This window comes from Bos indicus x Bos taurus, chromosome 12 (assembly GCF_003369695.1).
Source record: "Bos indicus x Bos taurus breed Angus x Brahman F1 hybrid chromosome 12, Bos_hybrid_MaternalHap_v2.0, whole genome shotgun sequence".
Lineage (NCBI taxonomy): Eukaryota > Metazoa > Chordata > Mammalia > Artiodactyla > Bovidae > Bos > Bos indicus x Bos taurus.
In genome coordinates, this window is record NC_040087.1 from 77482363 (window position 1) to 77495404 (window position 13042).

General features: G+C 45.4%; 1 protein-coding gene across 1 annotated transcript in view; it reads left to right on the forward strand.

Moving 5' to 3' along the window:
• Positions 1-4009: 4009 nt before the first annotated feature.
• The window catches only part of ITGBL1 (integrin subunit beta like 1), a 235631-nt gene continuing 226598 nt past the window's right edge, over positions 4010-13042 (forward strand). The window contains 3 exon segments of the mRNA XM_027557924.1: positions 4010-4308; positions 4311-4347; positions 5304-5524. Of these exon segments, the coding sequence (XP_027413725.1) occupies positions 4248-4308; positions 4311-4347; positions 5304-5524 (319 nt within the window). The 5' untranslated portion in view covers positions 4010-4247.

Genomic DNA, 13042 nt, shown 5'->3' on the forward strand with positions numbered 1-13042 from the left:
TCAGAGGCTGGATACAGTGGGGCCAGTTTGGAGGCTGTGGCAGTGGTGGGCAAAATAGAAGTAAAAGATGTTGAAGAGGGATGCTGGATTACTAAATGGTGGAATCAACCTGATTCAGTGACTTACTGGACAATCCAGGTAAACTGTAGAGAGGAATAAAAGATAGCTCTCAGAATAGGGGCTATTGAATTCAGTAAAATGATATACTTAATTGTTGTTGTTCAGACGCTAAGTCCTATCTGACTCTTTGCGACCCCATGGACTGCAGCAGCCAGGCTTCCCTGTCCTTCACCATCTCCTAGAGCTTGCTCAAACTCATGTCCATTGAGTCGGTGATGCCATCCAACCATCTCATCCTCTGTCACCCCCTTCTCCTCCCGCCCTCAATCTTTCCCAGCAGTTCAGGGTCTTTTCCAATGGATCAGCTCTTCACATCAGGGGGCCAAATTATTGGAGCTTCAGCTTCAGCGCTTTTAAAATATTTCTTGAACCCCAGATTCTATGATTTTGTGACCTGATGACTCAGAACTATGTTTAAGGACTGAGATGCTTTTCAGTCCCTTTGAGTTTGGTTTCAGGCACTAGGGAGACTAGGCCTTTCTCTCAGAGCTGTCAGGGGGTCTTTGGGGTCAGTGAGAAGCTCAGAACCTTCCACACAGCAACTGGGTCCTTCCTACCTCTGCTCTCAAGAGGTGATGTCCTTGTGTTTTCTGCAAACTGGGAGAGGGAAGAAAGTAGGTCGTTCCAGGCATTTAGTACTTTGGCAGGAAAAAAAAAGTATATCAAAGTTTGCTAAAAAGAGAAAATGTTATTTTCTTTTACTTTGACAGAGTTTGTGTGGAGGATCTAAGACTTTCTACTGAGTCACCAACTCAGCCGCAATATAACTATTTCAGCTTCCTGGGAATACTATTTCTGAATCGCAGTGATATAATGATCTGAACATTTCAATGCTTTCAGGAACCTAGAACATACCATCTTTGCTTCACAGCTGCACATGGTCCTTATGGTAATATTTGTCATTGCATGGTGCCCTATATGAAAATACCACAGAATAAAAGAAATGTTTTAATTCCTGAAAGAAATGTTCAAACAGCAATCCCCTATTCCACAAGTCTCTTTTTCCCTCAGAAAATATGCAAAAAGCAATACATGAGTCATTTGTTAAAAGTTCCATGTTTTCATTGCAAATTCCTAGTCAGGCTTTGGAATTGATGCTTCTCTTCTACGATTCCCATATTCTCTGAGTCACCAAAGTTTTTGGATGTTGGCAGGAGAGTCTGTTCCTACAATGTCCTCACAGAGTTATACGTGGCCAGGAAGGAGCAGGGTGCCAGGATTTGAACTAGGAGTGAGGGTGGGTATCATTCTTCCATCCAGGCATCCATGACCCCAGTCCTGGGCGCTGTGGTTCCCAAAGCTTCCCCCTATGATGTGCAAATAGAACTCTCAGCAATACTGTTAAAGTGTAGCCAGTGATTCCATAGGTCTGGGGCCGGCGAGCTGAGAACTTGCATTTGTAACAAGTCCCCAGGTGCTGAGGATGCCTGTTCAGGAAATGACTGGTTTAGGGATTCCCTCTGTCTCTCCTCCAGATATGCCCTACTTGCACAGGATGATCACGTGATCCAGGGCATCTAGTAACATGAGATTTGGCTGCTGCTGCTAAGTCGCTTCAGTCGTGTCTGACTCTGTGCGACCCCATAGATGGCAGCCCACCAGGCTCCCCTGTCCCTGGGATTCTCCAGGCAAGAACACTGGAGTAGGTTGCCATTTCCTTCTCCAATGCATGAGAGTGAAAAGTGAAAATGAAGTCGCTCAGTCGCGTCCGACTCTTCGAGACCCCATGGACTGCAGCCTACCAGGCTCCTCTGTCCATGGGATTTTCCAGGCAAGAGTAAGGCTTCTTCTAAACCACACTGTGGCTACCCAGGACTCTGGAATTTCCCGCCCAGACAGCTCCCTGTTGTGTACACACATCTCCCCAATCTGTCCTTCCCCCGGCCCCTCCCACCACCAGTGCGAACATGGCGTGGTTCAGTAGGGGTTGGCAAAGGGTCAGCCTTTGGAGAAGAGAGAGAGAAGCGGGTGGCCCTCTGTTCAGGGACCTCCATTTGCCTTTTTGCCCCAGCAGGTAAATGTTAGAGGTGGTCTTTTTTTTTTTTTTAACTTTTTATTTTGTATTGTACTATAACCAATTGATGAACAATGCTGTGATGGTTTCAGGTGAACAGCAACGGGACTCAGTCACACACCCACATATATCCATTCTCCAAACTCCCCTCCCATCCAGGCTGCCGCATAACACTGAGAAGAGCTCCCCATGCTCTATAGTAGGTCCTTGTTGGTGATCCACTTTAAATACAGCCGCGTGCACCTGTCCATCCCACACTTCCTAACTATCCCTTCCCCCTATGCTTCCTCCTACCAATCCTAAGTTCCTTCTCAAGATTTTTTGATGTGGACCATCTTTAAAGTCTGTATTGAATTTGTAACAACATTTCTTCTGTTCTCCCATTTAGGTTTTTTGGCCGCTATCTTAGCTCCCCAACCAGGGATCGAATCCGAACCCGCGCTGCATTGGAAGGCAAGGTTTTAGGACCAATCCCTGGGCGTGGTCTTACATGTGTTCGCGTGAATGACAGGAAGAGATTCCATCCGGAAATGTTTTCCCTGATTTTAAAGCCAGGGCACAGTTTGGATGGTTCTGTTTCATGAGAACCTACTGCCTCTAAAGGTCTTCTTAGAACAGTGGGAGAATGTTTCTTCCCTTCCATAGAAGGGTCCACACCTTTCCCAGGTGACTGCGCCATGTAGGGGACAGTGCCGGCTTTGGGAGCTCATAGCTTTCAGCTGAAGTCCAACTTCCTGTGTGAATTTGAGTAAGTCCATCACTTTTGAGCAGGAAGGCATGCTTTGGTCTCAGTTTCTTGATCTTTATAATGGGAATACTACCCTACTCTCTGCCACATCTTCCCCATTTCCAGCCAACTTCCCTTCATCCTTTGGCCTTTAGCTCAAATGCCATCATTTTTTTTTTCCATTGAGAACATTTTTATTGAAATATATTTGACGTATAATATTGTGTGAGTTCCACATGGGCAACACGTCAATTTGATACTTTTTTATATTGGAGCGTCTTAACTAGATCAGATGCTTGGAGCTAAGATGGGAGTAACTGGCAGCCTTTCCTCTTTTCATGCTCCTGAGTTTGCTTTATGTCTGCTAGCCCAGTGGATTCCTAGAGCAGGGATCATGTCTCCTTAATTGTCTGCTGCGTCTTCTTTACTGGCACAGAGCCTGACACCTAATGGATGCTCAACCTGTGTTTGCTAAATGAGGAAATGAATGTGTGGCTATTGCTACAATTGCAGAGAGAATTTCCTAAGTGACTGGCACTGAGTAGGTGCTTTGCAAGTGATACCCATGATTTTTCAGTGCCGTTGACACTGGAATCACATGTTGTATCTTCTCATACTCAATCCATGCGGGAGAACGGGGTGAACTTGGAACAACTACAGTCTGAACTGTCCAAGTCAAGAAAAAAATGTGGTGTGATAAACTACTGGCCCGAACAACTAGAAGCATGACACACTTTTTAAAGGCTTAAGGAAACGAGAGATCCATAATTTAAAACGCAGGATCAAAAGTGCAAAAAAGCGGTCCTTAACTCATTTTGCTTGCCCCTCACAACTCACACCACAGGCAGTCCAAGAGCACACATTCTTGAAGAGCAAGGGGTGAAAAGGAATTCCCTCCTGACATCACCTAACTCCCCCCTTCCTCTCCTCATCTCTGGGGATTATCTTATCTGTCCCTTTAATGTCAGCCAGCCCAAATAGCCTCTTGTCAAATATTTCTGGGGCCTGTACTTGAAGAAAGGAACAATTCTCTCAAATCTTTGAACAGGACATTTTTCTTTCTTTCTTTTTTTTTTTTTTTTATGTCAAAATAAACCATCTGCTTGTACAACTGTTTCTAATTACTTCCCTGCCTAGACTCTCCACTTGAGGGGTTTGGTACCAGCACCCCGCCCAGAGTGCTGCCGCCCAAACCCTCGCAGGCAGCTCATCCACGCCCTCGCAGCTCCGGGTAGAGCCCGGGTCCTGCACGCCTGGGTGTTTGCGGGTCCCTCTGCCCGGTCGTCTGCTGGGGGCACGTCTCTCCCCTCGGTCTCCCCGCCCCCCTGCCCCCAGGAGCCCCACCTCGCAGCCACGCTCCTTGCTTCTGCAGCCTGGAAACTCAGCATGCGTCCCGCAGGCTTGGCGAGCGTCTTGCTGCTGGTGTCCTCCCTTCTCCTGCCGGGGGGCTGTCAGCTGTTCCACAGAGCTTTTCGCCGTCTCTGAGGTAAGTCTGGTTTGTTTTTCTTGAAGACAGACCTGCCCTGCCTTGCGTGCGGGACTCAAAGCTCCGGGATGGCTGCCCCAAGCCAAGGGCAGTTAGGAAGTTGGACGCCAAATCAACTGTTTTTCAACCTGTTCCGATGATTCTTCTTCCATCTACACTGTGTATTACCTTACCCCTGTTCATTTGCCCTTCCTTGGGAAAAATACAATCATTGAATACATTTATCATTTCCTCCTACTCCAATACGTATCAGGAAGAATTTTCTGCCATGCCAGGTGTACCTTTGTGCTCTCACCACGTAGAAGGCAGAGCTATTGCGTGGGGCTCGCATTAACATTTTGCATGACATTTTCAAAGAGGATTGGAGGCACATCGCGATAACTAAACTTGTATGCTTTGAAAGTATAGTTTCTAAGTATCGCTTCTTGCAACTTGAAAAAGCCTTATGTCTTCTGTTATCATAACCTGTATGGTTCTTTCTATATAATCATCTCTCCTTTTTCATAAAACAACTGCTCCTGACCATCAGCTAGCAACAGGACTTTTGAAAGAGAACTGAAAAGTCAGCCAAGAGTCAGACTTTGGATTAATTTGCATTTAATCTAAATGCGCTGTGTAAGGTTCAGTGGCGGAACTCCAAGGGGCAGGCCCGGATCCTCCAGTTCACCTGGAAGACGGTCCTCTTCTTCGGTGGGGCAGGTCACCACTTAGACATCTGTGGTCATTTCTCCGGTGATGACCAGTGGATAGCATCAGCTTGGTTCTCGGAGAAACGGGGGAGGAGGGGGTGCCCAGGCTAACGATCCCCAGGGGGTTGGCGTTCGGTCTTCAGTTCGGGATCTGGGTGGACCCTGGGAGGCCGCGGCGGCGGGGCGGGTTGGGGGCGGGTGCTCGGAGCAGAAGGAGCAGTGCCTGGACGTGATCGTGGCCCCCGCTGTGGTCTGTCGCCCCTGCAGGAGCGGCCCGGGCGCCGCCGCGTGCAGGCTGTCCCGGGCCGAGTCGGAGCGCAGGTGCCGCGCGCCCGGGCAGCCCCCAGGGGGCGCTCTGTGCCACGGCCGCGGCCGCTGCGATTGCGGGGTGTGCATCTGTCACGTGAGCGAGCCCGGCGTGTACTTCGGGCCCCTGTGCGAGTGCCACGAGTGGGTGTGCGAGACCTACGACGGCAGCACCTGTGCAGGTAAGGGGGCGCGGCGCCAGGCCCTCCGCACGCGCTCCCCAGGGGGCTTCGGCCCCTTGGGGGAAGCGGAGGCTGGGGACCATCCCATCAGCATCCTAGAAGCCACCACGGGGAGCGGGCGACGGGGGGAGGGCCCTGCCTTCCGCCAGTGGGTTCTGGAATCACCTCTCTTAACCCCGACCTCTGCCCTAGGGCCCAGACTTCAGTGGAAATAATATTTGCTAAGGTTCCCTCGCTCGATTACAAATCTCAGCTTCTACTGTTGCTTCCTCATTACAGACCAATCCTCCCCACTTCCCCGTAAATGGAGTTATTTCGCTGGGCTCTCCACCCTGATCACGCATGTTAATCATCATATTTGCAGAGTGGAAGCCCCTCCACCCTGGTCACGCATGTTAATCATCATATTTGCAGAGTGGAAGCCCCTATTTGTTTTATGTCTTAATTGAAGGGTAGCTGATCGACAGTGTGGCTTTAGTTTCTGACCCCTGTTTTCTTTCTTTACCAAGGAAGTACAGGAGAATGTGATTTTCCTAAATTCCAGGGAAGCCCACTGTGTTTTTGAATGTGGATTTGCCCTCTCGTAGGTAGCATGTAGTTGACACGTAGTGGCCTATATCAGAAAACCGTACACCAACACGAGCAGGCCCCTGTTTTCTTGGGAGCGATGGCTTTTGTATTGTTTTTGCTGCTCCCGTTTTTTGGCTTCAATGCAGCTTGGTGTTTTGTAAGGGTGGAGTGAAAATACATTCATTTCCTTTGCACATTTTAAAGGAGTGATTTGGGTTCTCATACTGGAAGGGGTCAAGCTATTTCTTCGAAGAGAACACCCCTCACGTCTATAACCAGTTTCTCATAACAGCACCATTTGCTTGGAGCCAAGAACCTCAATCAGGTCATTGTGAATGATCCAGGCCCTCGGTCAGTAAAAGTGCATCCTCAGTGCACTTTTGTGGGAATACACACAGTGCGTTCCCACCAGTGTTTGGCAGACTCGTAGGAAAAAAAAAAATCCACTTATTTTACCCACAGTGTACTGAGAATAAGAGTCCAACACTAACAGAGAGATCAAGCATGAGTTTATAGAAAAATGTTTTTTTTTTTTCTCCTGTGGCATTTGGGCCTAGAAGCACAGGGAGGGTACGTAATATGTGGGCTGTTTGACAATGAAAAAAAAAAGTCATATAAGTAATTTGGAGGGCCACAGGTGCTCCTGTGTGTTTGTGTAGCCTTGGAGGCTGCGGTTCAACCCTTTAAAAGTATTGAATGCCACAACTTATTTTAGCTTGTCAGTCCCACATGCTTCAGCGCTATTAAGGGCAGCCCTTTGGAATGAAAGCTAAGTATTGTCTAATATTTCTCTCCAAATTCAACTGTTACCTGGCTTCTCTGGCTTTGATTGCCTCTGGCAAGGCCTCCTCAATATCGTGAGTTCTGGACACATTTTTCAGGGCATTTTGCATTGTTCTTGGATTGGAAACATCAGAAGCAGAATGCAGTTTTTTAGCCAGTAAGCTAGTTCTGGTTACCAGTAGCTTGAACTCCCCTTTTAAAGAAGCTGATCGGTTTCCTTTCTGTTAGTTAAAGGGTAGCTGTGGTATGTATATGTACTCTGATTATCTCCCATGGAAAATGACTTTTTGTTTCATCCTGACATCTTTGTCACTACATTCCTTCCATCCTGGTGCAAAATGCAGCCCTGAGTCATGCATGGTTTTGTTTGCTTGTGTGTACATTCCTGCTTCTCTATATTTAAGACCGAATGAAAGAACTGCGTTTGTTTCCAGTCCTCATCTTTCTGACTGTTGCCCATTGATGCCGGCTCGCTGGGCCTGGTGTAGAATCTGCGCCTGCAAATGCACTGGCTACATTTGCCAGGTCAGTGAGGACAGCCTTACACACAGTCTATCTGGTTATCTTGCCAGCTTGCCCGCTTATTCTGTGCTTCAAGTTTAGCTACTCCATTCTGTCTGCAAGAAATAATTCCTATATTATGGCCAGTAAGATAGAAACATGGGCTTCCCCAGTGGCTCAGCAGTAAAAAGAATCTGCCTGCAATACAGGAGACACAGGGGACATGGGTTCGATCCCTGGGTCAGGAAGATCCCCTGGAGAAGGAAATGGCAACCCACTCCGGTATTCTTGCCTGGGAAATCTCATGGACAGAGGAGCCTCCTGGGCTACAGTCCATGGGGTTGCAAAGAGTCGAACACAACTGAGCACTCACTCAAGATAGAAACAGCAGGTTGTCTTTTATGTTTTATGTGCTTCTGGGCCTTGGTCTCTGTGATGAGCTCCTATAGATGATTTTCAAAAATAGAGTAACTTCCAGAGACTTTCCCCACCTCTGTGAAGAAAACACAGTTCTGCTCTGGCAGGGTATCATAGAGTGGTTAAGACTGTGGGCTCTGGGAGAAGTTTTCCAGGATTTGAATCCTACACTTAACATCTGTCTGAACTTGGGCAGTTACTTAACATTCCTGAGCCTTGATTTCTTCTTCTGTAAAATGGGAATAATAAAGTAGCTATCTTATGGGATTTTTGTGAGGTTTAACAGATGCAGGAGACTTAGAATAGTGTTTTGCATAAAGTCAGTACTCAGTACAGATGAATATGCTTGTATATGTCTATATAACATTATTTTGGGATGCGCAAAAGGTGAGCTAGGATGAATGGATAGAAAGAGATAGACAGATAAAGAGCCTGGCTTTGTGTTTGTTAGTCAGTTGATATTGTGAAAGCAATTTAGTTTCATTAATGTCTTGGGGGTGGGGGGGACCTGTTATTGATCCAAAGTTCAAAAGGTCAAGCCAGGACAGCAATTTTGGCTCAACGGGAGAGCAGCTGTAGGAGATACACTGTGCTCTTTTCAAGTTAAGTCCACTGGGATTCTTACACCGTGACTCATAGGAGACATACTTACTTTAGATGAGCTGGTTGAAAGTGATGACGTTTACACACGATCACAAGTGGTCTCTCTCTCCCAGTCTCCACTGGCTCCTGGCACATGGATCTTCCTCCAAATTCTATAGCATAAAGATCTGACCCAGCGATTATTCATGTGGATGTGATGGTCTAATGAGGAGGAAACTCATTTTAGTGAAATATTTCTTTAAGAACAGTCAAATGTTTGATTCTATAAAAACAAATATTTGGTTTGGAATTCAGGATATCCTGAATAACCCCCTGGGTACCTGTGATTACACTTAAAGTATTGGTTTCTTAAACATTTTTCCAATCACTTTTTGAAATACATCACTTAAAAGAGTTTCAGTTTTAGGAACTTGGAAAAGCTAATTGAATCCACTGTAGCCAGTTCTCTAAAGTGCTATTGGAGAAGGGAATGGCAACCCACTCCAGTGTTCTTGCCTGGAGAATTCCATGGACAGAGGAACTTGGCAAGCTACATACAGTCCATGGGGTCACAAAGAGTCAGACACGACTGAGCAACTAACACACACACACATACACACACACACACACACATACATAAAGTGCTATATGGCCTTCCCTGATGGCTCATTGGGTACAGAATATGCCTGCAGTGTGGGAGATGAAGGAGACTTGGGTTTGATCCCCGGGTCAAGAAGATCCAGGGATCAAACCCATGAATCACATGGGCAGAGGAGCCTAGAGGGTTACAATCCAAAGGGCTGCAAAGAGTTGGACACGACTGAGTGACTAAGCACTCACACTTGCACACACTAAGTGCTGTATATTTGCTAGACTCTGTTTACTGTTAAAGATGTTGTGCTATTAAAGATGTGGTGTAGTTGCTTAGTCATGTCTGACTCTTTGCAACCCCATGGACTGTAGTTCACCAGGCTCCTCTGTCCCTGGGATTTCCCAGGCAAAAATACTGGAGTGGGTTGCCATTTCATTCTCCAGAGGATCTTTCTGACCCAGGGATTAAACCTGTGTCTCCTGCGTCGGTGGGCGGATTCTTTACCACTGAGCCACCAGGGAAGCCCCGTAAGATGTTGTAAACACATGCATATGTATAACTGAATCACTTTGCTGTATACCTGGAACTAATTCGACATTTTCATCAACTGTATTCCCATATAAAAGGAAAAGTTAAAAAATAATAAAATGAAGGTCAGTTAACTCCAGTAATCCCACTGCTGGGCATACACACTGAGGAAACCAGAAGGGAAAGAGACACGTGTACCCCAATGTTCATCGCAGCACTGTTTATAATAGCCAGGACATGGAAGCAACCTAGATGCCCATCAGCAGATGAATGGATAAGAAAGCTGTGGTACATATACCCAATGGAGTATTACTCAGCCATTAAAAAGAATACATTTGAATCAGTTCTAATGAGATGGATGAAACTGGAACCTATTATACAGAGTGAAGTAAGCCAGAAAGAAAAACACCAATACAGTATACTAACACATATATATGGAATTTAGAAAGATGGTAACAATAACCCTGTGTACGAGACAGCAAAAGAGACACTGATGTATAGATCAGTCTTATGGACTCTGTGGGAGAGGGAGAGGGTGGGGAGATTTGGGAGAATGGCATTGAAACATGTATAATATCATGTAAGAAATGAGTCGCCAGTCCAGGTTCGATGCACGATACTGGATGCTTGGGGCTGGTGCACTGGGACGACCCAGAGGGATGGTATGAGGAGGGAGGTGGGAGGAGGGTTCAGGATGGGGAACACAGGTATACCTGTGGCAGATTCATTTCGGTATTTGGCAAAACTAATACAATATTGTAAAGTTTAAAAATAAAATAAAATACAGGTGCTACAAAAGATGAGGAATACATGACAGGTTCCCGCTGAGTAGGGAGGTTCAGAGAAATACCAAATGCCTATAAGGCAAAGAAGAATATAATTTCTATGTATTTCTATGAGGGTTCCATTAAGGTAGGAATTAAATATTGTGATGTAAATTCTGGAAAAATTGTAGCATTTGACATAAGTCTTTTAGTATAAGGAGGTTTTTATTCCAAAGGGTGGACAGTTGGAATTCTGAGTGAAGAAAAATGGAAGAAATGGTTTAGAGGCAGAAAAACATGTGGGTGTGTTTGGAGAAGAGTGAAGGGTTCTGGGGCTGGCTTCACTGGAAATTAGGGCTGTGGGAAGCCTAGTGGAAGATATGTTGAGAGCTGCAGCTCTCATCTGGCAGAGAGCTCTGAACCTCAAGGTGAAAGTGAAAAGTGAAAGTCGCTCAGTCGTGTCTAACTCTTTCTTGACCCCATGGACTACACAATCCATGGAATTCTACAGGCCAGAATGCTGGAGTGGGTAGCCCTTCCCTTCTCCAGGGGATCTTCCCAACCCAGGGATCGAACCCAGGTCTCCTGCAGAAGAACTGCAGGCAGATTCTTTACCAGCTGAGCCACAAGGGAAGCACGCTGAATGTGAAGCCTGTGCTCAGTTAAACAGTATATAGGAACCATGAAGCAGTTTGAACATGGGAGTTTGAACATAATTGATGGTCAGTGATTCATGGAAATAATATGGTGCCTGGGGGCCCAGCAGGTTGGGATTGACACTTGATGGGGAGGAACTCAGGTTAGATCATGTTTAAATACTAGTTCCCAGGGAAAGCGAATAAGGATAGAATTATGAGGCATTTTAAAGACTGCTGGAAGATAGAATCATATGCTTCAGTACTCAGGGATGAGTAAGATGGTGTCAGTGATAGAACTGATGGAAGAAAGTCAGGAGAAAGAATCAGAAAACTCATCAATGGTGAGAAGGCCCTGCTAAATTAAAAACTCTTATTTTTATCTGGAATTGCTGTGAAATGAAGAATGATCGCTTATAGAATGAGTCTGGACTTTATGGCACTTCTGGGCTTAGATAGGAATCTTGTCTGAATTGTTAACTGGAGTTAACTTGTTTCTGTCATTCATCCCTGAGACAGTCATTTGATTTCTCTGAAAGTTAGTTTCTTTTTCTGGAACATCTTTATGGATATAAAGAACTTGACATTCTTCAGGATATTATTCAGAATAATTTTTATGTATAAATACATTTAATATGTATATAATTTAAAGATTAATTTATTCAGTTCAGTCGCTTAGTCATGTCCAACTCTTTGTGACCCCATGGACTGCAGCACTCCAGGCCTCCCTGTCCATCACCAACTCCTGGAGTTTACTCAAACTCATGACCATTGAGTCGGTGATGGCATCCGGTGATCTCATCCTCTGTCGTCCCCTTCTCCTCCTGCCCTTAATCTTTCCCAGCATCAGGGTCTTTTCAAATGAGTCAGCTCTTTGCATCAGGTGGCCAAAGTATTGGAGTTTCAGCTTCAACATCAGTCCCTCCAATGAACACCCAGGACTGATTTCCTTTAGGATGGACTGGTTGGTTCTCCTTGCAGTCCAAGGGACTCTCAAAAGTCTTCTCCAACACCACAGTTCAAAAGCATCAATTCTTTGACGCTCAGCTTTCTTTATAGACCAACTCTCACATCCATACATGACTACCGGAAAAACCACAGCCTTGACTAGATGGACCTTTGTTGGCAAAGTAATGTTCCTGTTTTTTAATATGCTATCTAGGTTGGTCATAACTTTCTTTCCAAGGAGCAAGCATCTTTTAATTTCGTGGCTGCAATCACCATTTGCAGTGATTTTGGAGCCCAAAAAAGATTAATAGATTTAATTTATTCAGACTATGAAACATCCTTATAAGCATTGATTTAAACACACATGGTATGAAAATACTTAAAATACATGGAAATACCCCTAATATGGAAGTATTGGTAATTTTTTTTCTGGCAGCTATTTCTGACATCTACACTGTTAAGTAGTATGAGAACTGTGTATGATTATTCATGAGAGCTGGATTTTCTGAATCCTTATAGTCTGTCCTAGAACTGTTGGACCTACTTGCTCCTCACAGTTGCATTTTACTTAAAATTTTTTTCAAAACTGGAGTATAGTTGTTTTACAATGTTTCTACTTTACAGCACTGTGAAGTAGCTATGGTGTGCATATATCCCCTCCCTCTTGGACCTCCCTTCCATCCTCCCATCTCACCCCTCCAGGCCGTCACAGAGCGCCGAGTTGAGCTCTCTGTTATACAGCTGCTTCCTACTAGCTATCTGTCTAACATGTGGTAGTGTATACATGTCCGTGCTACTTTCTCAATTCATCTCCCTCATCTCACATGCCTCCACCCCATGTTCACAGGTCCATTCCCTACGCCTGCGTCTCTGTCTCTGCCCTGAAGATAGGTTCATCAGGACCATTTTCCTAGATTCCACATACATGCATTAATATACAGTCTCTCTTTTTCTGTTTCTGACCTATTCACTGTGTATGACAGATTCTAGATTTGTCCACATCTCTACAAATGACCCAATTTTGTTCCTTTTTATGGCTGAATAATATTCCATTGTATATTTGCATTACATCTTTATCCACTCCTCTGCTGACGGACGTTTAAGTTGCGTTCATGTCCTGGCTACTGTAAAGAACGCTGTGATGAACACTGGGGTACATGTGTCTTTGGAATTAGGTTGCATTTTTCTTTGAATAACT